Genomic DNA, 27,484 nt, shown 5'->3' on the forward strand with positions numbered 1-27,484 from the left:
ATGGGGGAAATTAAAAAGCGTAAGTCCGGAAATTTAGATCATGTAGTGGTCTTGGAAATTATAACGAGTAGTTTTAACTAAAGCTGAGATAAGCTCAGTCGCTGCCAGGGTCGGCCTAAGGACCCACAAACCTTAAGTGAAACACGAGTGCTTATAATTTCAATATTTATTATAATACTCTGGTGTCTACAGAACGAATAATATGTGAGGAATCAGGATTGGGTATGGTGCTCTGGTAGATGTTTTGATGATAATCGGATGTCGTTCCGATGGTAATCGGGCTATCACCGCCGATTCGTCGGTATTCGGATGCTGGGGTGGTTGACGTAAGGTTCGGCTCTGTACCCTTCCATGGCTGTCGATTCGGCAGTATATATATGACTTGGCCCTGTGGCAATCGGCTCGGTTCTTCAGTACTCTAATTACGGTCGACAGACTTCGGGTTGGTGACTGTGCTCTGCACAATTCGACTTTGCTGTGAGGAAAGTGATCGGTTAGAGGGAGCTGGCTAAGAGCATTGAGCTGGCTGTGAGCTTGAGCTGGCTAAGAGCTGGGAGCTTGTTAAGAAGCTGGGAGCGTGCTAAGCGCTGGAAGCTCACTAAGAGCTGGAAGCTTGTTATGAAGCTGGGAACGTGCTAAGCGCTGGAAGCTCACTAAGAGCTGGAAGCTTGTTATGAAGCTGGGAACGTGCTAAGCGTTGGAAGCTCACTAAGAGCTGGAAGCTTGTTAGAAGCTGGGAGCTTGTTAAGAAGCTGGGAGAGTGCTAAGCGCTGAGAGCTGACTAAGAGCTGGATCGAATCGTGGCTAACTGCGTACGAGCCACACGTCTGTTCGTACTCTGTAGGCTATTGATCGACGACTCTCGGTTCATATTGGAATATATATATATTTTAGTAGTCACACGAAGTAAATGTGAATTATTATCAGGTAGGATAGTCGTTAAATGCAATGGAGCTAACATTGGGGGGGGGGGGGGGGGGCATATTATGTATGGGGTATATTTAAAATGTGATCTAAAAGAGATGTAAGGGTTGTATGAAACGGTCACGTTACAAAATGTCTACTAAGTGGTACTAATTGGGGTTTTGGACAGAAAAATTGAATGGGTCTATTGTGCAATCGTTTTACTAATATTCTCCTCGGTATACGTCAAAATGAAAGATTTTGAAGACTTTTTGGTTTAAAATCTAAAATATTTTGTCAAACCGAACAAATTGTGCATTTCGAGTACTGGAAAAGTACTAATAAAAGACCTAACGTTGAAACGAATCTACAATTTTTAATCTTCATTAATAGTTCTTAGGTATAACCAATACCTGGAAATCAACAATCCACCCAACAAACACCCCACCCCCTTAATACAAAACTAGTTTCTATATAATCGCCTACTAAAAAATCCAAAAAAATCCTAATTTGAAACAGGTGTTCAACAACACACACTACACAACAACAACAAAAAACATTTAAGTTTTATGCAGTAGCATCTTGCAAATTTATGACAACATTGAAAGCAATCAAAATTGTCAAATTGAACATCTGAGACAAATTCAACCCCACACATCATTGCTTTAAGCTGGCCCAACCTCTCCTCATCACTGGGGCAAGAAGAGAACTAGGATTGACAGTGAAAAGATATTGGCAATTCTCTTCCACATAGATGCATATGAGTGTGTGTGTGTGGGTGTGGGTGTTGGAGAAATACAATGAAAACATTCGAATGTTGGAGAAAGGGTACACTAAGACAACATGGAAAATGGGCCTTGAAATGTTGCCTGTCGTTGAGACTGTGCTGCTGATGATGCTGCTTCTGGTGATGATGAGGTCTATCAATAAAATATTCATGATATGATCCATCATATTCTATGTTTGCAAACTAAATGGGAAAAAATGCCCTCAACTCAAATACATGTAAATAATATTTATAAATGTGCATATGTATGTATGCGTGTGGGTATGTGTGTGCACTCTGTATGTGTGTGCTCTTTGGCAAAAAGAAACATTCAATTTACATGAATTTAAACTTGAGATAGATATTGTTACACTGAGCACAAAAAATGAGAATAAATAGGAAATACGATCAGGACTTTTCAGGGTAGATCCATAGGGAAAATTAAAGAGCTGAAATCCTGAAATTTGATATTAAGACCACTGTTGGTGTCTAAGGCTGAGATTTGTAGATTGTTTTGAAAATGTGTCCTATAGAGGGTGAGATAAAAAAACTGCAATCAACTTAAGACTGCTGTCATTTCTAAACCACTCGTTCGACAGCTGTCAAAATTATTCCAGTGGCAGATCATTGTTCACAAGCGTACAAAAGCATTTTGGCGACAATTTTCAAGAAAAAAAGTTATTTGTGATGGAATTCAAGAGTGATAGTGTGATTTCTTTATATTTGGCTGAAAACCCCTAAGGGGTTATCGTTAGAGCACTTCAGCATTTAATTGTGAATAAATCTTTTGTGTCTCGTACCATCGTTCGTTACCGTGATACTGGTAGCGTAGCCCGACGTTAGGGGAGTGGACGGATGAAAATAGCAATATCAGCAGAAATGGTTCGAAAAGTAAAGAAGCGTCTTAATCGCAACCAGCGTCGCAGTGGCCGAAAAATGGCTCATGAGCTGAACATATCACAATATTCCATTCGGCAAATATTGAAAAATGAACTCGGCGTAAAGCCATTTAAATTTCAAAAAGTGCAAGAACTTATACCGCAACAGAAAGAAAATAGACTCAAAAGAGTTAAAGAGCTGGTTCGCTTGGCCGAAAGTGGTGAACTGCCGAATTTGGTTTTCTCCGATGAGAAAACATTCGTTATCCAGCAGTTTGTAAACAAACAAATTGATCGTGTTTACTTGCCAAAGAGGTCATCTAAAAATGTGCACCTTCGGCCGGCCATAGTAATGGTGTAGGCCGCCATAACAGCCGATGGTCGCTCTCCGCTCGTATTAATCGACCGATGCATCGGAATAAATGCCGAATATTATCGGGAAAATATTCTGGAGGGTGTTTCGTCGGGAATGGACAAAAATACCGCAGAGCAACATTCAGGCATCCTGGGACGGTTTCATTGGCCGTTTGAAGGCCATAATTCGTGCCAAAGGTGACCAATTCAAACAAATCTAAACGTATTCGTAAATTTGAGGCTATTTCCAACATTTTTATACCCTTAAATATTCGCCGTAGACCCCATAAAGTATATATATTCATAATCAGCATAAAATTCTAAGTCGATTTAACGATGTCCGTCTGTCTGCCTGTTGAAATCACGATACAGCCCACAATAATTTACGTAGAGCGCCAAAATTTAGCTGAGCAATTTGTATTGTGTCTAGGATGGTTGGTATTGAAAATGAGATATATCGGTCCACGTTCTGGTATAGTCCCCATATAACGGTACCTCCCGATATTCGGTATTTTGATGATTTATGCCACATTTTTTCGCGGATATGTCTGAAAATTGGTATTTGTAGGTCATAACGGGTCCCAGTTCGTGTGGCGAGACATTGCATGTATAGGTCCACGCTTTGGTATAGCCCCCATATAAAGGTACCTCCCGATATTTTGATTATATTTGCCACATTTTTTCACGGATTTGTCTAAAAATTGGTATTTGTTGGTCATAATGGGTTACAGCTCCGGTGGAGGAACATTCCATGAAAGGGTCCACGATTTGGTATAGCCCCCATATAACGGTACCTCCACATATTCGCTATTTTGATGGTTTTTCCACATTTTTTCACTGATTTGTCTAAAAATTGGTATTTGTTGGTCATAATGGGTACCAGTTCGTAGCCCTTACATAGCGGTACCTCCACATATTCGGTATTTTAATGTTTTTTGCCACATTTCTTCGCGGATTTGTCTAGAAATTGGTATTTATTGGTTTTAATGGATTCAAGCTCTTTTGGCGAAACACTGTATGTCTAGGTCCACGTTTTTGTATAGCCCCATATAGCCGTATTTCCCGATATTTTGATGATTTTTGACACATTTTCCCATGAATATGTCTAAAATTTGGTATATGTGGGTCATAGTGGGCTCTAATTTTTCCTTTACCCTAAGGTGGAGGGTATTAAAAGTTTGGCTTGGCATAAGTTTGTTTTTTTTACTTGTTTGCTTTCATTCAATAACATTTAAAAAATGTACAAAATTATGGCGTTCGACTTTGTTACAGTTTTTTTGTCTCACCCTGTATACACCGTCTTTTTCAGCTCTAATTTCACAATCTGCAGGATTTTCTCTGTAATTATTTTTTTTTGTTGCACAGGTTTCTTATAGTAAGAGCACCGATACGAGTTCGTACCCGAGGACCTCTGAGACAAATATTCCTGGCGTCAGTGAACATACACAATAGTAATTACAGCCAACAACACTCAATAGCAGCCATTACCCCACACTGCACTCTGACAACAACACCTCACATACAGCAACGTAATAGAGCGACGACTAACTCAAACACACCATAAGCAATTATTACAACGCTTATTGAAGCATAGCCACTCATTTACCACCAGCATCGCTACAACTCGTGAGAAATAATTCTCATTCACTTGGCTGGAGTTGTAACATATAGAGTTTCGTTGGTTAATCAGGCTCCCTACTGCAGATGGCTTGCCTAAAGGATACGTAGTGATTTTGAAATCATTTTCTTTCCACCGAATAACAGTTGTGAGCATATCATTTTTTTGGAATCGAGGAAAAACACCATCCAAATAAGTCTTACATTCGTAAATTGGCTTCCTTTGCATCTTTTAATTCCACTTCAATTTAAAATATCAAGATATCCAAATAAAAATTATCCCAGAATTGGATATTTACATCTAATTTCAGGAGACTGAGGTTTAGACAGTTTTTTGGACATTTAGATAGCGCCAGTCTCCTTTGTGATAAGCAGCTCTGAATATTTTCTCTCACATCTTTTCTCTCAGTGCAGATATGTTTTCTATTTTATCATAATTTAATTTGATCCTGAGAACTAAAACACCTTGTTCCAGAGGGGCAAATAAATGTTAGCAGCACGCTCTGGGTGCAAATGTAGACCCAAGCTGAGGCTTATGTCATGTGGACATTTCCATTTAGTATGCAAAATAAATGAATGAATGAAGCAACGAAAGAAAGGATGTTGGGAAGGATGGAAGTGGGTGACCACTGCTTCAACATCCATTGTTTTTCTGTGGGCTTTTTATGCTCCAGAAAAAATAATCTATTGTGTAAACATACAAAAAAAGGAAGAAACACAAGACATAAATGAATGAGTGAATGAATGAATGATAGACGAGCTGCTACAACATGACAAAAAGTGGTCATATTCTCTCGTATGAAGAGTGTGGTGAAGCTGAAGGATGTGGATTGTTGTAGGAAAGGAGGTTTGTATAGTTGAAAAGCTTGGAAATATAAGGCTCTTTCATTAGTAGGGCCCGAAAAATATCACATCTTCCTTATTAATTAACCTATCACTGTGAAAGTATATATTGTCTGGGAGAGGACAATCTCTGTAAATAAATTTGTGGGAAATTTTTCAATGGTCTTTCTTGAACTATGGAAGTTCTGGTAGAACCAAGCTGTAGTTTGTAGTAGTAACTGATGTATTTTTCAATGCCATCCCAAGTGTTAAGGGTATAGTAATTAATTTCGCAGTTTCCCGAAGACCACTACCATATATAACAAAAATATTGATCCGATATCGATTATTATATCCAAGAAATTACAATTTTTAATATTCTACGAAAACGTTTTTTATTTCTCAAATGACGAATATTTTCATTATACCCTCATCCATAGGCTATAGAGGATATACTCTCATTTGATACGGCTAAAACGAGCCTCATCGAAATAACGATTGCAGGCCCTAAGTCTCAGACATTTGGAGTCGATCTAGCGATGTCCGTCCGCTGGATGGTGCACACGATAACTCTCGAAGGGAGTATCCGATTTGGTCCAAACTTAGTACATGGTACTATTATTATCAAAATTAGATCGAGTCCGCAGATGGGCAATATAGCTTCTTCCGGTACCAACCCCACAAGAGGTCGAAATGTTCACAAAAAATATTTTACTGCACAGAAAGAGAAAGGATCATTCGATTTTGCTCCAACTTTGTAAATTTTAATGTTTCCGTCAGTGCTACTCCAGGTACGAAAATAAACAACATCAGTCTGCTACATCAAGTACCTCCCCCGAAGGGTCAACATTATGAAAATTACAATTCTAATAAAGAGTTATGTAAGAGTCCGACTGTCTTCATATTTCACACATACCAATAATTATATTAACCCAAGGTCTGGTGTTAAGATGGAATATATCGGTCTACTCATTCTGGTACCTCCCCCACAGAAGGCAAAAATTTTAAAAAATTTAATTTCTGCAAAAAAAAAGAGAAACGGTAATCCGATTTTGTTAAAACTTTGCGAATCCTAATATTTTCATCAGAGCTAGGTTAGGTATGACAAGTAAATAAGCAGTTTGAATACCCTCCACCATTTGGAACGAATTAGGACATTTTCAAAAAATAAAAATAAAATCCATTAAAAATTCTGTTAAAATCTCGGAAGGTGCCGATATATGGGGGGATAAACAAATTTATGTCTAAGGATAAAGTACTCACAAATAACTCCTTGTATAGAATTTAAAACAATTCCATTTAAAACTGTGGCTACAATCATCAAAAATACCGAATATCGGGGTGTACCGTTATATGGGGGATATACGATATCACGGACCTATATAGAGAACTCCCTGTCAGGGGATAAAGTGTTCACAAAGAACCCCTTGTGTAGAATTTCACACAAGTCCGTTGAAAAATGTGGCTAAAATCATCAAAATACCGAATATCGGGGGGTACTGTAATATGTGGACTATATGATATCGTGGACCTATATAGATAATTCTCTTTCAATGAATAAAGTACTCACAAGAAACCCCTTGTGTAGAATTTTAGACAATTCTGTCGAAAAATGCGGCTAAATTAACGAAATACCGAATATCGGGGGTACCGTTATAAGGGGGATATACGATATCTTGGACATATAGACAATTCTCTTTCAGGGGGTAAAGTGCTCACAAAGAACTCCTCGTGTGGATTTTCAGAGTATTCTATTAGAAAATGTGGCCAAAATCATCAAAATACAGAATATCGGGGGGTACCGTTATATGGGGGCTATACGATATCGTGGACCGATATAGCCCATCTTCGAACTTGACCTGCCTGCAGACAAAAGAGAGATCTGGGCAAAATTTTAGCTTTCTATCTTAATTCGTTTAGCCTGTAGCGTGATTACAAAAAACGGACAGACGGGCGGACAGGGCTAAATCGTCATAAAACTTTACGCTGATCAAGAAAATATATACTTTGTTGGGTCTAAAATAATTATTTCGATGAGTTACAAACGGAATGACGAACTTAATATACCCTCCTTACTATGTATGGTGAAGGGTATAACAATGGACAATATCCGTCCACTACATCAAGTATCTTCCCCAGAAAGAGTGAACATTTAGAATAATTATAGCTCGCATAAAATATGATGTAAGTGTCCGATTGTCTTCAAATCACAGTCATCACAATATTTTTATTACTCCAAGGTCTGGTGTGAAGATGGGATATATCGGTTCATTCCTTCTGGTACTTCCCCCACGAAGGGTCAAAATTTTGAATATCCATGAAGCTCATAAAACGCGAAATTAACATCCGTTCCGTTCAGACTTGGTACATGTCAATATTTCCATCAACACAAAATCTGTTGAAAAGACAGTAGAGGTCGAGCCATTCCTTCTGGTATCTGCCCCACAACGGGTCAAAGTTTTGAATTACCAAGACGTTTATAAAATCCGAAATAATCATACGATTCCCTCCAAATTACACAGATCACAATATTTTTATTAACCCAAGGTCTGGTGTGAAGATGGGATATATCAGTTCATTCCTTCTGGTACTTCCCCCACGAAGGGTCAAAATTTTGAATATCCATGAAGCTCATAAAACGCGAAATTAACATTCAATTCCATTCATATTTGACACATCTCAATATTTCTACTAACACAAGATCTGTTATAAAGATGGTAGAGTTCTGTCATTTCTTTCTGGTACCTCCCCCACACAAAGGGTTAAAGTTTTGCCAAGAACGATTATAAAATTCGAAATAAACATCCGATTATCTTCGAATCACACACATCACAATATTTTTATTGACCCAAGGTGTGCTGTAAAGATGGATACATCAGTCCACTCGTTCTGGTACTTCCCCCACAAATGGTCAACATTTTGAATATCCATGAAACTCATAAAACGTGAAATTAACTTCCAATTCCATTCAGACTTGGCACATCTCATTATTTCCATCAGCACAAGATTTGTTAAAAATATGGTAGAGATCGGAACATTCCATCTGATACCTCCCCCACAAAGGTTGAATATTTTAAATAACCAAAACGATCATAAAATCCGAAATGAGCATCCGATTCTCTTCAAATTTTATACATCCCATTGTTTCTACTAACACAAGACCTGCTGACCCCACAAAGGGTCACAAGTTTTAACACTTTTATCTGTCATAACTTGCGAAACAAGTTATCGATTCTTTACAACTTGATATATATAAATATTTCTCTCAACCAGAAACATCAGAAGAATATGGATTTTATGATCTCGCATGAAATTTGATATAAATGTTAGATGAAGTATCACAATGGAATACTTCGGTCGACTATATTTTCTAAACATTATCTCATATCTCATATAAAGTGAAGGAAGTAGTCGATACAGTCCAAACCTGGCACGTCGCAATATTTATATCACATTTATTTAGGTCCGATACGAAATGGACAATATTGGCCCATTCCTTAGGAACCTGACCCATAGAGGGCCAACGATTTAAATAATAATAACAGTGGTCAGTGGTCGGCAAAACCGACTGCCAGTTTTTAACTTGTTTTTATGCCGTATTAGTTTGAATATAATTATATTTAAATCTATAAATTATTCAAATCATATGAATTATTCGGAAAATTGTGATTTGACCAATACATTCGAATTTTAAATAAATGAGCGTCGGTAATTAATTATTTTTTAGCTTCTCACATGGGACCCATATTTAGATCCACCAAGAACCAAATATTATTATCCTCTCTGGAGGCCCATAATATAGGCCCTAGCTTGCTATAATGCTGCCAATTTTGTATTTAGAAAATTCCAACACAGTTAGCAAATCTTTTTGCCAGTACACACACGCACACCCATACATATTTTCAAACATTTGTATATTTTGATGTTGAAAATTTCACATTGAATGATGTATTATCCTGGGAAATCAAACACTCACGCACAGGCACACTTTTCAACACAACAAATTTATGATGAATGTTCCTTTTGTCTGTCTGTCTGTCCCTCTGTCTTTTTGCCTGTGTGTGTGAATTCATTCACATCCTTCAACCACAAACCCACAACCACCCACCCAAGCACACACACAGACAAAAATGGAATTCAATCAGACCATTTATTCATTGAAAGGAAACCGAAAAACAAAGATGATACAAAAACCAAGCATTTGTTGTTGTATTATATGTGAGAGAAAGGAATTATACCATTTGGTGGTGTTGCTGTTGTTATTTTTGTTTTGTTGTATTCTCTTTGTAAAAAAAAGCAGGTTAAAAGAAAGCTTATGCTTGAATGGCTGAGAAAACATCCAGTTGCAGCTGTATCCACAGCTATTATCGCAAAAGTAAACTCGACTAAATCCTGGCGTATAACACCGGCAGGACAATTTAAGCAACAACGACAACAATAACAACAGCTGAACTAGAATCCATAAAAAGGGATAACAACAACGAAATTGAAGTGGAAGGCGACATAAGCGACAAATGCTAACCCCAAAGAATGTCACAAAAAAGTAAAAAACGGAAGAAGCGATTTCGTTTTTAGAGGACCCAAGAATCATTGATACTGGCAATCAATTTTTGGTGGCAATATGTTTGACCAACATAAACCACACAAGAAAGACGAAAGTTGGGAATAGGGGGAAAATGATGGATACAATTCCATTAACTAAAATAAACAAAACTAATGGGAGATAAATGATTGTTTGGTGACCGATGAGAAGCAAATGAGGTAGGATGTTGGGCATTGATGATGAGGTGGGGGAGAGGACTCTAAACTTCAAAATAATTAAAAAAATAGCTCTCTCTCTCTCTTCTAGAGAGTCGAAAAGGGTAGGTGGTATAAGGGAAGCCATTTTTGCTGATTTATCGGCATTATGATGTTTTTTCACTCTAAAAATAGGAAAAATCCTATTTGCCGAAATTTAACGATTGATACAAATTGTCTTGAATGTAGCCAATCTTATTTTAGAAAATCTAAACGAAACAAATAATATGCGCCTGTCTTTTTTGAAAGGGTAATGAAGAAGAGGAATAGTTCTTTGTTAGATATTTTTTTTCTTCAAAACTTTGACCCTATGTGGGAAAGATACCAGAAGGAATGGTCCGACCTCTACCATCTTTATGTGTATGTGTTGATGGAAGTATTAAGATGTATCAAGTCTGAATGAAATCGGATGGTTACTTCGCGTTTTATGAGCTCCATAGGTGTTCTAAATTTTGACCCTTTGTGGGGGGTGTAGTAGAAGGGGTGGACCGTTATATCCCATCTTCACAACATATCTTGTGTTGGTGGAAATAATGAGATGTGTGAAAAATAAAGAGAATCAGATCGGTTTCTTTTTTCAGATTTTATGATCGTCTTGGTCATTTTGACCCTTTGTGGGTGAGGTACCAGAAGGAGTAAAACGATATATTTGTAATTTGAAGACAATCGTACTCTTGCATTCCGTTTTATAAGAGTTATAATTATTCCAAATTTTGACCCCTTTTGGGAGAGGTGCTTGATGGATATTGTCAATTTTCGCACCTGTCGTAGCACTGATGGAAATGTTGCAAAATTGGAGAAAAATCGGAACATCCTTTCTCTTTCTGTGCAGTAACACATATTTTTTGAATATTTCGACCTTTTGTGGGGGAGGTACCAGAAGGAGTGGACTGATGTTGTCCATCTCGATCTAAGTTTGATAATAATATTACGATGTATCAAGTTTGGACCAAATCGGATACTCCCTTCGAGAGTAATCATGCGCACCAGCCAGCCATATAGACAGACGGACGGACGGACATCGCTAGATCGACTACATGTGTCCTGAAACGAATGTGGCTCAAAGAAACCTAGGGTCTAAAACCGTTGTTTTAACTAGGCACGTTTTGACCGTATCAAATGATATATACCCTTTCTAGCCATATGGCTGAGGGTATAAAAAATTAATTCTGGGAAATGTGGTTGATATAAGAAGGTCGATTGGAAATGAGTTATAGGTGTAAAAACTGTACTAAATTGTATAATTCCGTTTTATGTGAACGGAAGGATCTGGTAATTTGAAATGTTGGTATTGCATTCACTGCTGGTGGGTAGGGTTTAGATAATGTATTGGGGTTGGAAATTCGTCCAGAAAGCGTACAAAAGATATTAAGGGTACTGTTATTGTTCGAAATCAGAAATTTGACATTAGGATAACGGTTAGTGTATAGGATCGAGAATTTTGTTAGGAAATGTAGACTACAAGTGCACGGAAAGTACTAAATAGTACTATATTTGGTACAATTTAATATTGAATGAACATATTGTGTTTGAAGTTTGATATTTATTATTAGGGTCGCTGTTTATGTGTCTCTCGGACATATGTAGTAGGTTTTGGAAGTGTGTATACTAAGTGTACGAAAAGTACTGAATAGTACACTATTTGTTATTGAAGGATTAGAGCTGAAATCCTGAAATTGATATTTAGATTTGACGGTGGTTTGGAAACACGATCTATATTTTTACGAAAAGTACTAAATGGTACTGAATTTGGTAGTGGGTGAAGCGATAGAACTGGAATCCTCTAATTTAATATTGAGGTCTCTTTTGGTATCTTGAATTGTGATATAGAGGTGCTTTTTGAAATGTGTACCATATTAGTTCGATAAGTACTAAATAGTACTAAATTTGGTATTCGGTGGAGGAATGGAGCTGAAATACGGAGATTTGATATTGAGAGCCTTTTGGTATCTGGAGGTGTTTTTGCAAATGCGTACTATAATTGTTTGAAAAGTACTAAATGGTACTAAATTTTGTCTTGGTTAAAGTAGAGCTGGAATCCTCAAATTTGATATTGTAGGTATCTGGAACTTCAAAATGAGATATTTTGAAGACTTTGTGGTGTAAAAGCTAAATATTTTCCTATTATTTCTTTCGAAAAAGGAAAGACTTTAAAAAAATAGAAAACATTAAGATTCGGAATATTTAGTACGATGTTGTGCATTTTGAGTACTAAAAAGACCTTAGAAACGAATCTAAAATTGTATGGGGGACTTTTCGCTGACGAAGTAGCGGGGACTTGATAGTCTCTTACAAAATCTGAAATCCCTTTGTTCTCGTTCTGGTACCTCTCCCACAGCGAGCTGAAATGAGCATTCGATTCTTTTCAAACAACCTAATTGTTCATCCAATGCAAGATATATTGAGATCATGATTCATCCGTCAATGCTTCAGGTGCATTCTACACAAAGGCCATAAAGGATCAATATTTTGAATAATCATAACTGATGTCAAGGTATATATTAATTAACGGACGTAAACTAAGGGTACACGTGTGTCGGAAAACCCGACTGATACTTAAAAAATAGATAAAAATAAATTGACTCAATGAAAATTATGAGATTCTATTCTTTCCATTAAATCATTTTTATTCCCATTCTACTTTCACACATGTTTCCCAAATTCTTAGACTCAACATTGACCTCCACATAAATCTCCTTAAGCCTCCGGCTCACACCACAAACGGTCAATCCACACCAACCCCTATAAAATAATGAAAAACTGTCGCAAAACATGTTTCCACACAATTACGAAAAACACAGAAGAGCGAAAGCGATGGAGATGGCGGAGACAAAACTTCAAACGATTACTCAACTATTTATGTTCTTGCCAGCCCCCCTGCAAAAAATAAACATTGGCCAAAACAACAATCACATGGTGCTCAATAAATTTCCATAGCCCGAAAAAAAAATATTCCCAAAACCGAAATTAGCCAAATATTGAGGCAAAACAAAAAGGATTTAAGTTTTTCAGTTCTCCAGCTTCCACTTCTCTCACACCACCAACGTCAAACTAAAGAGGTCGTGTGGGAGGCTAAAGTAGGTGTGGAGGCACTAGTTGGCATTTTAGTTCATAACAATAACTACAACTATCGATGGCTTAGCAACAGCTGATGTCATCTACTAAAACATAACCAAAATGGAATCTTGAATGGAGGAGAAAAAATGGCAGCTATGAATATTTTGCAAATCATCTAATCTAATGCGACTCGCTGCTGGACAAAGCGACAAACAATTATGCAAATTTTCAGATGTTGGTACTTGGTTAAGAGGTTTTGGGTGCTATGAGGCCTTTGATAGGTATTTCACCTGGAGAACGCTCTACAATGAGAGAGTTAGAATAAGGGAAGACGGGAGACAAACGGAATTACACCTAAGTATACTAATAATTATTTCAAACACTACGAGGTATACAGGGTGAGATAAAAAAACTGCAACTGCAAATGAAAGCAGCGAATGTCGGAAATAGCATCAAATTTAAGAATAAGTTTGGATTTTTTCGAATTGGTCACCTTTGGCACGAATTATGGCCTTCAAACGGCCAATGAAACCGTGACATGCTGGCCGAATGTTGCTCTGCGGTATTTTGGCCCATTCCCGGTGAAACGCTTGCTTGAGGTGATCGACACTTTGGTATTTTTTAGTGCCAACCTTGCTTTCCAAAATACTCCAGACACAATAGTCCAACGGATTGGTATCCCGAGATTTTGGCGGCCATTGTGCGCTGGAAATGAAGCGAGGAACCTTATTTTGTAACCATTCTTGGGTGTCGCGTGCTGAGTGCGATGGTGCTGAGTCCTGTTGGAATGTACAAGGTCTGCGGCCAATGGTCGATTAATACGAGCGGAGAAGGACCATCGGCGGCCAACTCCATCACCATGGCCGGCGCTTGAGTTCTGGTGGCCAACCGAAGGTGCACATTTTCAGCTGACCTCTTTGGCAAGTAAACATGATCATCTTTATACCCTCCACGTTGGAAAGGAGGTTATATTAACTTTGTCATTTCGTTTGTAATATCCCTAAATATTCGTCTTAGACCCCATAAAGTATATATTCATAATCAGCATAAAATTCTAAGTCGATTTAACGATGTCCGTCTGCCTGTCTGTCCGTCTGTCTGTCTGTCTGTCTGTCCGTCTGTCTGTCTGTCCGTCTGTCTATTGAAATCACGATACAGCCCACATTATTTGACGTAGAGCGCCAACGTTTGTGGGTCACAATGGGTCCTAGTTTGTGTAGCGAAACATTGTAATTATAGGTCCACGTTTTGGTGTAGCCCCCATATAACGGTAACTCCGGATATTCGGCATTTTAATGGTTTTTGCCACATTTCTTCTAATGGGTATTAAAAGTTTGGCCCGGCCGAACTTAATGTTTTTTTACTTGTTTGTTAACAAACTGTACAAGCTGGCCGGCCAAGCTAAGCAACTCTTTAGATCTTTTGAGTCTATTTTCTTTCTGTTGCGGTGTAAATTCTTGCACGTTTTGGAATTTCAATGGCTTTACCCCGAGCTCATTTTTAAATATTTGCCGAATCGAATATTGCGATATGTTCAGCTCAAGAGCCATTTTTCGGCCAATACGACGCGGGTTTCGGTCAAGTCGCTTCTTTACTTTTCAAACCATTTCTGCTGATGTTGCTGTTTTCTACCGTCCACTTCCTTGACGTCGGGCTACGCTACCAGCATCACGGTAAAGAGCGATGGTACGACACACAAAATTTTTATTCACATTTAAATGCTGGAGTGCTCTAACGATAGCCATTTGTGGGTTTCCAGCCAAATATAAAGAAATCACACTATCACGCTTGAATTCCATCACGAATAACTTTTTTTCTGAAAAATTCTCACCGAAATGCTTTTGAACGCTTGTAAACAATATAATGAGCTGTCACTGGAATAATTTTAACAGCTATCGGACGAGTGGCTTAGAAATGACAGCAGTCTGAAGTTGGTTGCAGTTTTTTCATCTCACTCTGTAGTCTATTGTAACGTCAGCGACATATTGACTTCAATGATGATGCCTTATGCTACAGAACATCGATAGAAATATTTAGGACCTGATTTTCTATGACAATACGAAAGATAATGCGAACGAAAAATGCAATTCCAAACATGATTTTAATTTTTAATTTTCTGTTTATTATATTTTTTTTTGATTTAATTAAAAAAAAATTTTTTTTGAAAGTTTCGTTTAGAAAGGAATTTTTTGTATTCGCATTCACTTTCGTATCGTCATAGAAAACATGTCCGTATTTTGTAGGGGTCTTAATTAGGCCTTCTGGTTATAAAATACGCGAATTTGTATCAATAGCTTAAAAGGTTGTATTTTAAAATTTTTAAATTAACCAATACAAATTTCACTCCATAGAAAATCCAAACGAATTCCGGAGACACCACTAAACTTATAAATCATCCCACACATCAGAGATTTAAATCTCCTTTACATGAACCCCCTATATACCTATCCCTTTTTCTATCACAAAAAAAGAAATGCAAGTAAAAGCCTCGAATATTAAGCCCATCTTAATGCAATCTCCCAATTTCATGTTCCAAACAATCCGCACAACATTCGCAGCATGGATTTAGTTATAAATTTTAGCTAGGCCCTCCTCTTTTTCTTCTTCTTGTTCTAGTTAATCCAAATACCTGTATTATTTGACCAAGCAAATTGATTTGGCGTTGCAAAAACTCCCACGAGTAACACATGTACATGCACACACACGCACACTCCGAAAACAAACATCCCAATATAACAAAGCAACAAAAACAAAACATAGAGAGAGCGAGAGTGGAGAGAGAAAAAACACACACAGTTTTATTATCTTTGTGTTATATCAAAAGAATTTTGCATTGTGAAAATATTTACACCTGTACGAATTCTCATACAAAATCACAAATACACACACACACGTACATGCAAACAAACAAATCGACAGAAGGACGATATACACGCTAAAAAATATCTATACAAATATTGCAAGGTAACAAGGATAGTAATTGTGAAATGAAAATGAAGAGGGGAATTTAAGAAAGCAGAAAATATGGAATTCTGTGGATAGGAAAAACGTCCATTACCAAATAAGGGGCTGCCTAATTCATTTTTGGACATGGTAATTACTTACAAATCAAACTACTCACCCCTTATTTTTACAAGGACATATCACTCGAAATAAGTGGTTATACTTTGGCCGCCAAAAGACGTCAAATAAGTAGAATAGAACAGCCATATGGCTACAGAGGACATATATCTTTTGATACGGCCAAAAGGTGCCTTTTCGAAATAACGGTTTTAGCCCTAGGACTTTTTGGACCAAATCCGTTTCAGGACATCTGAAGTCGATCTAGTCGTGTCCGTCCGTTTGTCTGGCTGGCTGGTGCTCACGATAACTCTCCAAGGCAGTATCCGATTTGGTCGTAACGATATTATCAAACTTAGATCGAGTTCGGAGATAGGCATTATGGGTTCATTCCTTCTGGTACCTCCCCCACAGAAAATAATTTATCATATACAACAAAGAAGGACCATCGCTGCCTTCTTTCGCAAGTTACGACAGATATAATTATTGAAAACTGTGACCCTATATGAGTCACGTACCAGAAGGGGTTGGCAGATATCTATTATTTTCACAACGGATCTTGCGTCAACTAAAATGTTGGATGTTTGAAGAGAGTTGGATGCTTATTTCGCTTTCTTTAAGCGTTTTGCCTTTCACCCTATGTGGTGGAGGTACCAGAAGAAATGGTCCAATCTCTACAATCTTTATAAGAGATCTAGTATAGAAATATTGAGATGTATCAAGTCTGAACGGAATCGTATATTTATTCGCGTTTTATGAGCTTCATGGTAATTTTAAATAACCTGGGCCTTTGTGGGGGAGGTACCAGAAGGAGTGGACCGATACATACCATCTTTTCAGCAGATCCTGTGTTAGTACAAAAATGGGATGTGTGACATATGAAGTGAACCGGACGCTTATTTCGGATTTTATAATCATTAAAACATTGACCCTTTCTGTGGGAGGTACCAGAAGGAATGGTTCGATCTCTACCATCTTTATAACAGATCTTGCTTTGATGAAAGTATTGACATGTGCCAAATTTGAATGGAATCGGATGTTAATTTCGTGTTTTATGAGCTTCATGAATATTCAAAATTTTAACCATTTTGGGAGGTACCAGAAGGAGTGAACCGACATATTCCATCTTCACACCAGACCTTGGCTTAATAAAAATATTTTATACGAGCTATAATTATTCAAAATTTAAAACCTTCGGGGGGAGGGGGAGAGGTACTTGTTGGAGTGAACGGATGTTGTCCATTTTCGCACCGGCCATAGCACTGATGAAAATATTAGGATTTGCAAAGGTGCAGCAAAATCGGAGCATCCTTTCTCTTTCTGTGCTGTAAAATATTTTCTTTGAAAATTTCGACCTTTTGTGGGGGGAGTGGACCGATATTGCTCATCTCCGAACTCGATCTAATTTTGAAAATAATATTAAGATGGACCAAATCGGATACTCCCTTCGACAGTTATTGTGCGCATAAGCCAGCCAGACTGATAGAAGGACGAACAGACATCGCTAGACCGACTCCAAATGTCCTGAAACGGATTTGGTCCAAAGAGACCTAGGGTCTAAAACCTTTATTCCGATGAGGCAACTTTTGGCCATATATACCCTCTTTAGCCATATGGCTAAGGGTATAATTATGCGATGAAACAAGTTTTGATCAAATCGGATACATTCAAGAATTATGCAGATCAAATCCAAATGTTCTACAACGCACCTTATCCAAAGACACTTGGGGTTTAAAACCATTGTGTCTATAAGGAGCAATTTGTCGTATTGGATGATAAAACTATAAGACTATTCATTTAACCTCTTCTATTTTGTGCTTTTTGTCTAAGTTCTGGTCGATCACAACACTAGAAATTAATTTTAGGCCTTATACCCCAAACTCCTCCTCCTTACTTATTATACCCTCCACCATGTTATGTAGGGTATATTTGCTTTGTCATGCCGTTTGTAATTCCTCGGAATATTCTTAATAGGCCCTAAAAAGTATATGTATTCTGGATCAGTGTAAAATTCGAAGACGATTTAGCGATGTCCGTCTGTCTGTCGGTCTGTTGTAATCAAGCTATTTTTCGAATGAATTAGAATACTACAATTTTGAACCAATATGGCTGGTTAAGTTCGTAAATGGCCCCTGTCGGTCTACGTTTTGGTATAGCCCCCATTTAACGGTACCTCCCTATATTCACCCGAATTGTTTCAATTTTCGTATTCAAAGTTCGTAACGGGTAGTATGTCCTATGTCAAAAAATTTCGTATGAAGATCCACATATTCGTAAAGCCCCCATATGACGGTACCTCCCTTTATTCGGTATTATGAATTGATTTTAAATGGGTACTACAGCCTATGACAAAGAATTACTAATGCAGGTCCACATCTTCGTATAGCCCCCGTATAAAGGTCATTATTTAAATTGTGTAGGGTATTAAAAGTTTGGCCTGGACAAACTTAGCTGCTATTTTACTTATTTCAACATAGGTTTTTCCTCGAGTGTATTTTATTTATTATCCTTAAATATTTTAAATAGCATTTCTATTTGCATGTTTTTAATGTTAACAAAATATTTGTACTAAAACCAAATAACCATTTGAATAAATTTCTTCAAAACAAATAAACAAACAACCAGGCGCACGGATGGACGGACAGACGAACAACAACGAAAGGGATTGTATTTAAAAGAAAACGAAGAAGATGTAAAAAAGATCGACATACACATTTAAAATGTTTTAATTGTTAAACATTTGCAAATGGTATTTTCTTCAGTTCAGCAAAAAAACAATTTTAATTAGAAAATTTCAAGTGTCTAATGGACATGTCAACAAAGATTTTTCGGCACACAAACAAATACATCCACTGACACACAGACAGACAGGCACACAAGTAATACATACAAGAGATTTTAGAGCAAAATGTAAAATTTCCTTTGGTCAATTTTTAAAGATATTTATTACAAGAGTTGTTTTTTCTCATGGAAGAAGGATTTTCTCGTCCTTTTCTTTGGTTTTCCATTTAAGATTGTGTTTGATTTCGAATATAGTGGAACCTTTGTCTTGTGCTTTTTTCGATATTTTGCTATTAACAATGTACCTCAATAAATTCAAGAACATTTGTGCTCAAAATAATCGAGAATGTTTTCAAATACTGTGAGGTCCCACTGTAGTTATTTAAATGGGCTGTAGCTTGGTATTTGTTTTTTTTTTTTTTTTAATCACAAATACTTGAACAGAATAAAGACATAAATTGAAAATGTGTTCTTTCTTTGGATCTTTCTAAAGTGGCAATGTTTTTGTGTAAATTGTAAGTAGAATTTTTATTAAGAATGTTTTACATGAAAATTAAATTGTTATTGACAATTACAATTTTTTGTGTAATTTAAATTGCTAAAATTTACAAAAATATGAATTTTAATAATCTTTTCGGGTTTGTTCATTAAAACAACAAAAGAAGAGTGGTTTTAAAAGGGTTGGCTTTAAGAAGTGATTTTTGTCAACTGCGTAATGTTATAATAGTATAGTATATGTTATATGTATATAACAATAAATAACCGATCTGAACCGAAATTTGGCAGCGGTATTTCTGACCTGAATCTGCTATCTTTTACCGAAAATCATTGCTATGGAACGGATATTACGTCTTTTTATGGGAATTATAGCTGTAAATCAACCGATTAAATAATATTTATGCCCTACACCACAAGGTGGTCAGGGTATTATGTCTTGTAACAGGCAAAAGGAATCGAGATAGACCCATAGTTCCTTTTGATTATCTGCATAGAATCACATTCTGAGTCGATTTATGCATGTCTGCCCGTCCGTCTGTCCATGTATTTTTGTAAACAAAGTACAGTTCGCATTTATTGCCCTACCCAGATGAAATTTTGCACAGATCATTTGTTTGGCCCAAGGACGAACCCTATTGAAATTGGAGATAATCGGTAAACATTTAGATATAACTCCCATATATATCTTCGTCCGATTTGCTTTTTATTGTGCATCAAACGTGTATTATCAGTCCGAATAGCATGGAATTTTGCACGTACGATCAGATTGGACCTGAAAATAAGTATTCCAAATTTGATGGTTCAGATATAGCTATAGCTCCCATATATATTGTTCATCCGATTTGTTATTTTTGTCCTCCGCAGCCGTAATATGCACTCTGTAACAACAATATTTGAGGAAATTTATCAAATACAGCTCAGAAATACATTTGCTAACTTTTATCGAGATCGGTTCAGATTTGGATATAGTTCCCATATATAACTTCGTCCGATTTACCTTTTATTGTGCACCAAACGTCTAATATTTGTCCAAATTGGATGAAATTTGGCACTTATGACCGTCTAGTCTAGAAGCTAGTATGTCAAATTTGGTGAAGATCGGTTCAGATATAGCTATAGCTCCCATATATACTCTTCATCCGATTTTTTATATTTGTTACCCACAGCCGTAATATGCACTCTGTAACGACGATTTTCCGGGAAATATATCAAATACAGCTTAGAAATATCTTTGCCAAATTTTTTCGAGATCGGATCAGATTTGGATATAGCTCCCATATATATCTTTATCCGATTTCAAATTAATTGTGCACCAAATGGGCAATACAAGTCCGAATTTAAAAGATACAAATGCTTCGGCATATTTAATCCTTTGAACTTTAAATTATAATTATAATCATAGCGTATATGATTGATTTCTCCCATAAAAACTTTTAATTATTATGTGGAGCTCTACTAAATTAGCAAAGTGGTGTAGGGTATCATAAAGTCAGCCCCGGCTGACTTTATGACTTTCTTTACTGTTTTTTTACTGATTATCTCCAATTTCAATAGGGTTCGTCCTTGCGAACTGTACTTTGTTCAAAAAAATACATGGACAGACGGTCATGCATAAATAGACTCAGAATGTGATTCTATGCAGATCATCAAAAGGAACTATCTGTCTATCTCGTTTTAATATATTTTCCGGCATACAATCGCTGCATTTTTAATGTCTCAATAAGCTTTCCCGGACTAAAATCGTAAATAAAAACAAATATTTTAAAAGGTCTTCTCGGAGGAAAATTTTAGATCTTTCAAGGACTTGCAATCACGGATTTTTAACCAATGTTTTTCTATTTTTAAATATTTTATTTGCAGTGAACATTTCAATTTATTATAACTTCAGCCATATGACTACAGAGACTCAGGTCAGAAGCGAAAATGGACAATATCGGCCCATTCCATCTAGGACCTCCCCCATAAGATGTGATGTGAAGATGGACCATTCCTTCTGGTACCTCCCCAACAACGGGTCATAATTTTGAATAATTTTATATCCAATAAATATTTTAAGCGTCAGATTTTTTTAAGTTTCTTGTATCCCAATATTTTTACTAAAGCAAGTTCCGATGTGAAATCGATAGATATTGGCTTACCCCTTTTGGTACCTCTCACACAAATTTTCTCGGTTTGCAACACTTATATCTGTAATAATGTGCGAAACAAGTCGGCTATTCTTTTCAAACTTGGTATATCTACAAACTTTTCTCAATCCTTTTTGTACCAATACCGAATCTCCAACTCACAATCTTCTATACCTACTACTTGCTAATTAGAAATGTTAAGAAATATCAGAAGGGTTTGCCGACAATGATCCTTAATATTTAAATATATTTTGACTTGCGTTATGATTATTCAAACTATTGACCTTAAAGGGAGGCTCCGAAGGGTGATGGGTCAACATTGTCCATTTTGACGCTGACATCAGATTTTATAAGAATTAAAATTAATCAAAATAATGACATTTTGTGAGGGAGGTACATGCTGGAGTGGACCGACAATTTTCATTTTCGCACCTGACCTACCGCGGACAAAAATATTGGAATTTTAAAAATTCGAACAAAATTGGTGGACCTATATTTTCCATCTCCGAATTTGATCTAACTTTGACAATAATATTACGATGTACCATGTTTGGACTAAATGGGATACTCCCTTCGAGAGTTAGCGTTCGCATTAGCTAGCCAGACAGATAGCTAGATCGACTCCAAATGTCCTGAAACGGATTTGTTCTAAAGAGACCTAGGGCCTTTAACCGTTATTTCGATGATACACGCTTTGGCCGTATCAAATGATGGCAGAATACAATTGTGGGTCTCCATATTTTCTTTGTGGTACTGCTCTATATAATCGCATTTTTACTATTAACCAAGTATATAAAACTGTCATGTTTGGACAAAATGCATTTTGATGTTTAATGAAGTAGTACAACTTTTAATATCCTCCACCATTTGAAAGGAACTTGAAAAGTTAAAAAAAATCCAAAAAATACCGCCTAAATGAATACCGTTTATAAGGGCTATATGAAGACGTGTAAGTATTTTTTTGTCATAGGCTGCAGTGTCGATTCCCAACTTGAAGTACGAAATTTAATACAATTATGGTCTATAATTTCTCTTAAATCATACAAATGCCGAATATTGGGAGGTACCGTTATACGAGGGATATACGGGGATGTAGGCATGCATATGTAATTTTTTGTTATAGGCTGTAGTACCCAGAATGGAAATGGCGCCCAAGCATTTAAGTTCAAACACATATTATAAATCTGACATTGTTACTCACCTTTATTTCTGCGTGTGGAATTTGCTGCGGATGCTGCTGCCTCATAGGCGTCCTTGTCTGTTATTTCCTCTTTTATGATTGTTTTGCCGTCGAGAGCCATCTGTGTAAAATGGGAAGGAAAAAATAAAACAAATACCAATTATTATTGGACACCAATTTGCACCCTTCGTGTGGAGCAGCAACTTAATATTAACATTAATAATAACAATAATAATAACAATGACCGAGCGAGCGAGCGAACGAACAAATGAATGAATAAATGGAAAATAATAACAAACAAAGAGCGAGCCATGATATTCAATCAGCAAGTGATGAATTTCTCACATTATTAAAAGCCACCATCACTCACTTACACACACACACACACCACTCACACACTAGTAGGGAGCTGCTGTTGTTGTTTACCTTTCCAAAAAGCATTTAAATTTATTTATGCCGGGAATTAGTGTCTGACATGCAACAAACAAACCCAACCAAAAATCAATCTGTCCACAGACCGAAATGTTCTCAGGCAACAAATCTGCGCGCGCACACACACACACTCACACATGGATATTACAATTTTTTTTCCCGAACTCTACAATTTGTCGATATTATCACCAAAAGCGGAATGGACATGACGTTTGCCATGTTCCGCAGAAAATGTAAAGCTGATGACGTTTCTCCTAATGTAACGACGAGGGCGGACGGAGGGGAGAAGAGGAGCTGTGTTGTCTGCCGATTTGCATGTGAAAAAGTTGTCAAAAAGAGTAAATTAAATGTGGGTATTGAACACCTCCCCCCTTCAAACCTTCTGCACCTCCTCATCCATGAGAAATAATGCCTAAACGCTACTGCTGCTCCAAATGTGAAAGCAAATTTGTAAACGGGAGTTGGGTCTATGGCAATAACCACCAATAAACAGTCGCGGTAACAGCTGCTGAAAATCCCTTCACAAATGGAGTAAATGACTAAATATGGATGTGTGTTTTGTATGGATCTGGGTGTGAGTGCGGCTGATTACCCGGGCACAATGTTCGCTGTTTATTCGTTCTCGGTTCCTCTGAATTATTCGCATAGTTAAAGCCATAAATTCAAACCGACTAATCAAATCGGCAACACTTGCTACCACACGCGGTCTGCACGATATGCCACCACCATCACCACTAACTGCCAGCCAGCTAGTCAGTCCGCCAGCCGTTCTCCCTTTCTCTGCTTGCCTGCCTGCCTGATTGAAGGCAATAAATGCAATACTGCCATTGTTTTGTTATTCCGGCCGAGGAGGGGTTAACAATCATTTACAACTCCATTAATACAAACACACAAATGACTAAACAAACAATCAAACGGACGAACGAATGAACGAACAACAAAGAACAATAGCAGCAACAACAACCAACGAAATTCTTCGATAAAATGCAATGAGGCAATTTGTGCAAGCAGCAGATGTTGAAGTTTGCCAAACAGGAACTTTGATTACAGCAGAAACGAACCAACAAAAACAAAAATTGGAACTTTTGAGCTGATTTTATTGAAAGATTTGTTTTGTTGTGCGTTTGCCTTACACTCGAGAAAAAAATGAACAGTGCAGCGAAGAAGATCTGATTCTCTAAATAGGTTTTTAGAACCCACAATTCAAAGTAAATATATATATATTCTTGATCAGCATAAAATTCTATGTAGATTTAGCGATATCCGTCCGGCTGTCCGTTTGTGGAAATCACTTTAGCTTATGAACGAAATGAAGTAGGTTAATGAAAATTTACTCAAATGTATATTATGTCCGCATGACTTTTGGTATTAGAAATGAGCCGTGTAGGTCCACGCCTACATGACCCCATATAACGGCACTTCCGAATTCGAAAAGTAAAGAAGCGACTTGATCGAAACCGACATCGCAGTGGCCGAAAAATAGCTCGTGAGCTGAACATATCCATTCGGCAGATATTGAAAAATAAGCCCGGGGGAAAGCTATTGAAATTCCAAAAAGTGCAAGAACTTACACCGCAACAGAAAGAAGAAAGACTAAAGAGAGCTACAAAATTGCTTCGCTTGGCTGAGAAAACATTCGTTGTCCAGCAGTTCGTAAACAAACAAAATTATCATCTTTACTTGCCAAAGAGGCCAAAGAGGTCAGCTGAAAATGTACACCTTCGGTTGGCCACCAGAACTCAAGCGCTGGCCATGGTGATGGTGTGGGCCGCCATAACAGCCGATGGTCGCTCTCCGCTCGTATAAATCGACCGTGGCATCAGAATAAATGCCGAATATAATCGCGAAAATATTCTGGAGGCTGTATTAAAGCCTTGGGCACGCAAACATTTTGGCCGCAGACCTTGGACATACCAACAGGACTCAGCACAATCCCACTTAACACGCGACACCCAAGAATGGTTACAAAATGAGGTTCCTCGCTTCATTTCCAGCGTACAATGACCACCAAAATCTCCGGATACTAATCCGTTGGACTATTGTGTCTGGAGTATTTTGGAAAGCAAGGTTGGCACTAAAAAATACCAAAGTGTCGATCACCTCAAGCAAGCGCTTCGCCGGGAATGGGTCAAAATACTGCAGAGCAACATTCGGGCAGCGTGTGACGGTTTCATTGGCCGTTTGAAGGCCATAATTCGTGCCAAAGGTGACCAATTCGAACAAATCTAAACTTATTCTAAAATTTGATGTTATTTCCGACATTTTTTGCTTTCATTTAATGAAATTTAAAAAAAATATATAAAAATTATGGTGCATGACTTTGTTGCAGTTTTTTTATCTCACCCTGTACGTTAAGCCTTCGTTAGCTCATTTTTGTACTTATTAAAGTCTGCCTTTTTGGAGCCTTTAACAACGTTACTCTCGAATCCATTCATAGCTCTCTCTTTCAAATCTTGTATAAAACCCAGATGACCGATATCCTACTGGAGCCGCTCCAAAGTGCGAACTGATGCTCCTAGTTTATAGCTGGGTCGGGATGTGTATTGGATCCGATCTTTTAAATTGATGGATGGTCGGTGGTGTAAGGTACTCTTATAGAAATGCGAAGTTCATAAATGGACGGAGAAAAGATTGTGACATACGAACATTTTTATTCGAAAACTTTCATTCAATCACATCGGCTTTATATTATCTGGAATGGAATGGGCTAAAATACAGCATAACAACATTCGGGCAGCGTTTGACGGTTTCAACCAATTCGAGCCAATCTAAACTTATTCTAAAATTTGGTACTATTTCCGTCTTTTTTTTCATTCAATAAAATTAAAAAGATGTAAAAATTATGGCGTATGACTTTGTTGCAGTTTTTTTTCTCGCCCTGTACGTTTAGCCTTCGTTAGCTCATTTTTGTACTTATTAAAGTCTGCCGTTTAAGCCTTCCAATCAATACCAAGTTTAGCTTTGCTGGCACTGTTATAGGTTCTCCGCCCAGCTTATATACATATAAGTGAATTAATTGGGCTATTTTGAGTGTCAGGAGAAATAATTATAGAGGGGGTTAAAATAAGTGATTAATTAGCTCGGAAACCGTTACCATTTTCAGTTCTGAAATTTCCTATTTTGAGGCTTCTTCAAACGAGTTAATTTTGGTATGACCAACATAATGCTCCGGTTATAATCTTGCAGTTGACAGACTTTTAATTTTCAAAAAACTTAGACAATTCCTGAACTCTTTGACGCACTTGTCGGATCTTTTCAAAAACGCATATTTCAATAAACCTCTTCAACAAAAACGCTTTTTTTCTATCATTCTCTCAATTAAAACCAAATTGTTTCTGGTATTTGCCTACGCCGTCGTAGCTTCATCGTGCCTTTTTAATTAACTTCCTACATTTAAGTGTTTCTAAAACAAACAATGAATGAAGAATGAATTTGTTGTTATTCGAAAAACATTCATTTTTCAATACGCCTGGACGGCACATGAATGGTGGGAATGAAAATATTCATTCTTTTCAATTGCGAGCGGCGGTGTCTGGTCTTTGTTAGTTGTTCTGTTATTTTGCCATTTTTATTATTGTTGCGTTTTTTTCCTCGTCGGCACACACTCTTCGCTTGTTGTGAAAAAAGTCCGCTATCATCATTGAATAAATTTCAGAAATTTCTCTGGAGATGAAACAGTTCGAGGCAAACACATTTTTTGTTGTTGTTGTTTTCAAATTCAGCTGTTGGCGTTTATTGTCGTCGCAGCATGTGCCTCATCTATTTTGTGTTTTTTTTTTCTCTCCTGCATTTCAGAACAGTTGGTCTATATCATTGATGATTTAAAGGAGATCCAATGGTTGGATACACGAAGCAGCAGTCGCTGCCATCAACCTAAAATAGTGAATTGTTTTAGGATTTCCTTGCCTGGGTAGGTGGCAGCATTGTTTTTCAATATTTCCCACTATTGATGAATGTGTTGGAACGTCGCAGTCGTCGCAGCTGATGCTGCCATCGTTGGGTATGATTGCTCGACAAACGAACTGACAGACAGACATACAGACAACTAGCAACTGCCTGCGAAACTGTTGAGTTTAGTAAAATGCCAAGTAATGCTTTTAAAATTGATGAAAAACAGCTGTGACCGCCTGACGGCTGCGTTAAGTTTAGTGGCTGCTGTTAGATAATGCTCATCTTATTGTCAGCTACACTCGAAGAGCAATGTCTGTTAATT

General features: G+C 37.3%; 1 protein-coding gene across 2 annotated transcripts in view; it reads right to left on the reverse strand.

Annotated features, from left to right (window-relative positions):
• Positions 1-27,484, reverse strand: part of LOC101887757 (protein CBFA2T2) — a 165,883-nt gene that overhangs the window by 15,282 nt on the left and 123,117 nt on the right. For both annotated transcript variants that reach the window (XM_059128442.1, XM_059128441.1), the window contains exon 2: positions 22,861-22,960. In XM_059128442.1, coding sequence (XP_058984425.1) covers positions 22,861-22,960 — 100 coding nt within the window. The remainder of the gene's footprint in view (positions 1-22,860; positions 22,961-27,484) is intronic.

The sequence above is a fragment of the Musca domestica genome, unplaced genomic scaffold, assembly GCF_030504385.1.
Source record: "Musca domestica strain aabys unplaced genomic scaffold, Musca_domestica.polishedcontigs.V.1.1 50, whole genome shotgun sequence".
Lineage (NCBI taxonomy): Eukaryota > Metazoa > Arthropoda > Insecta > Diptera > Muscidae > Musca > Musca domestica.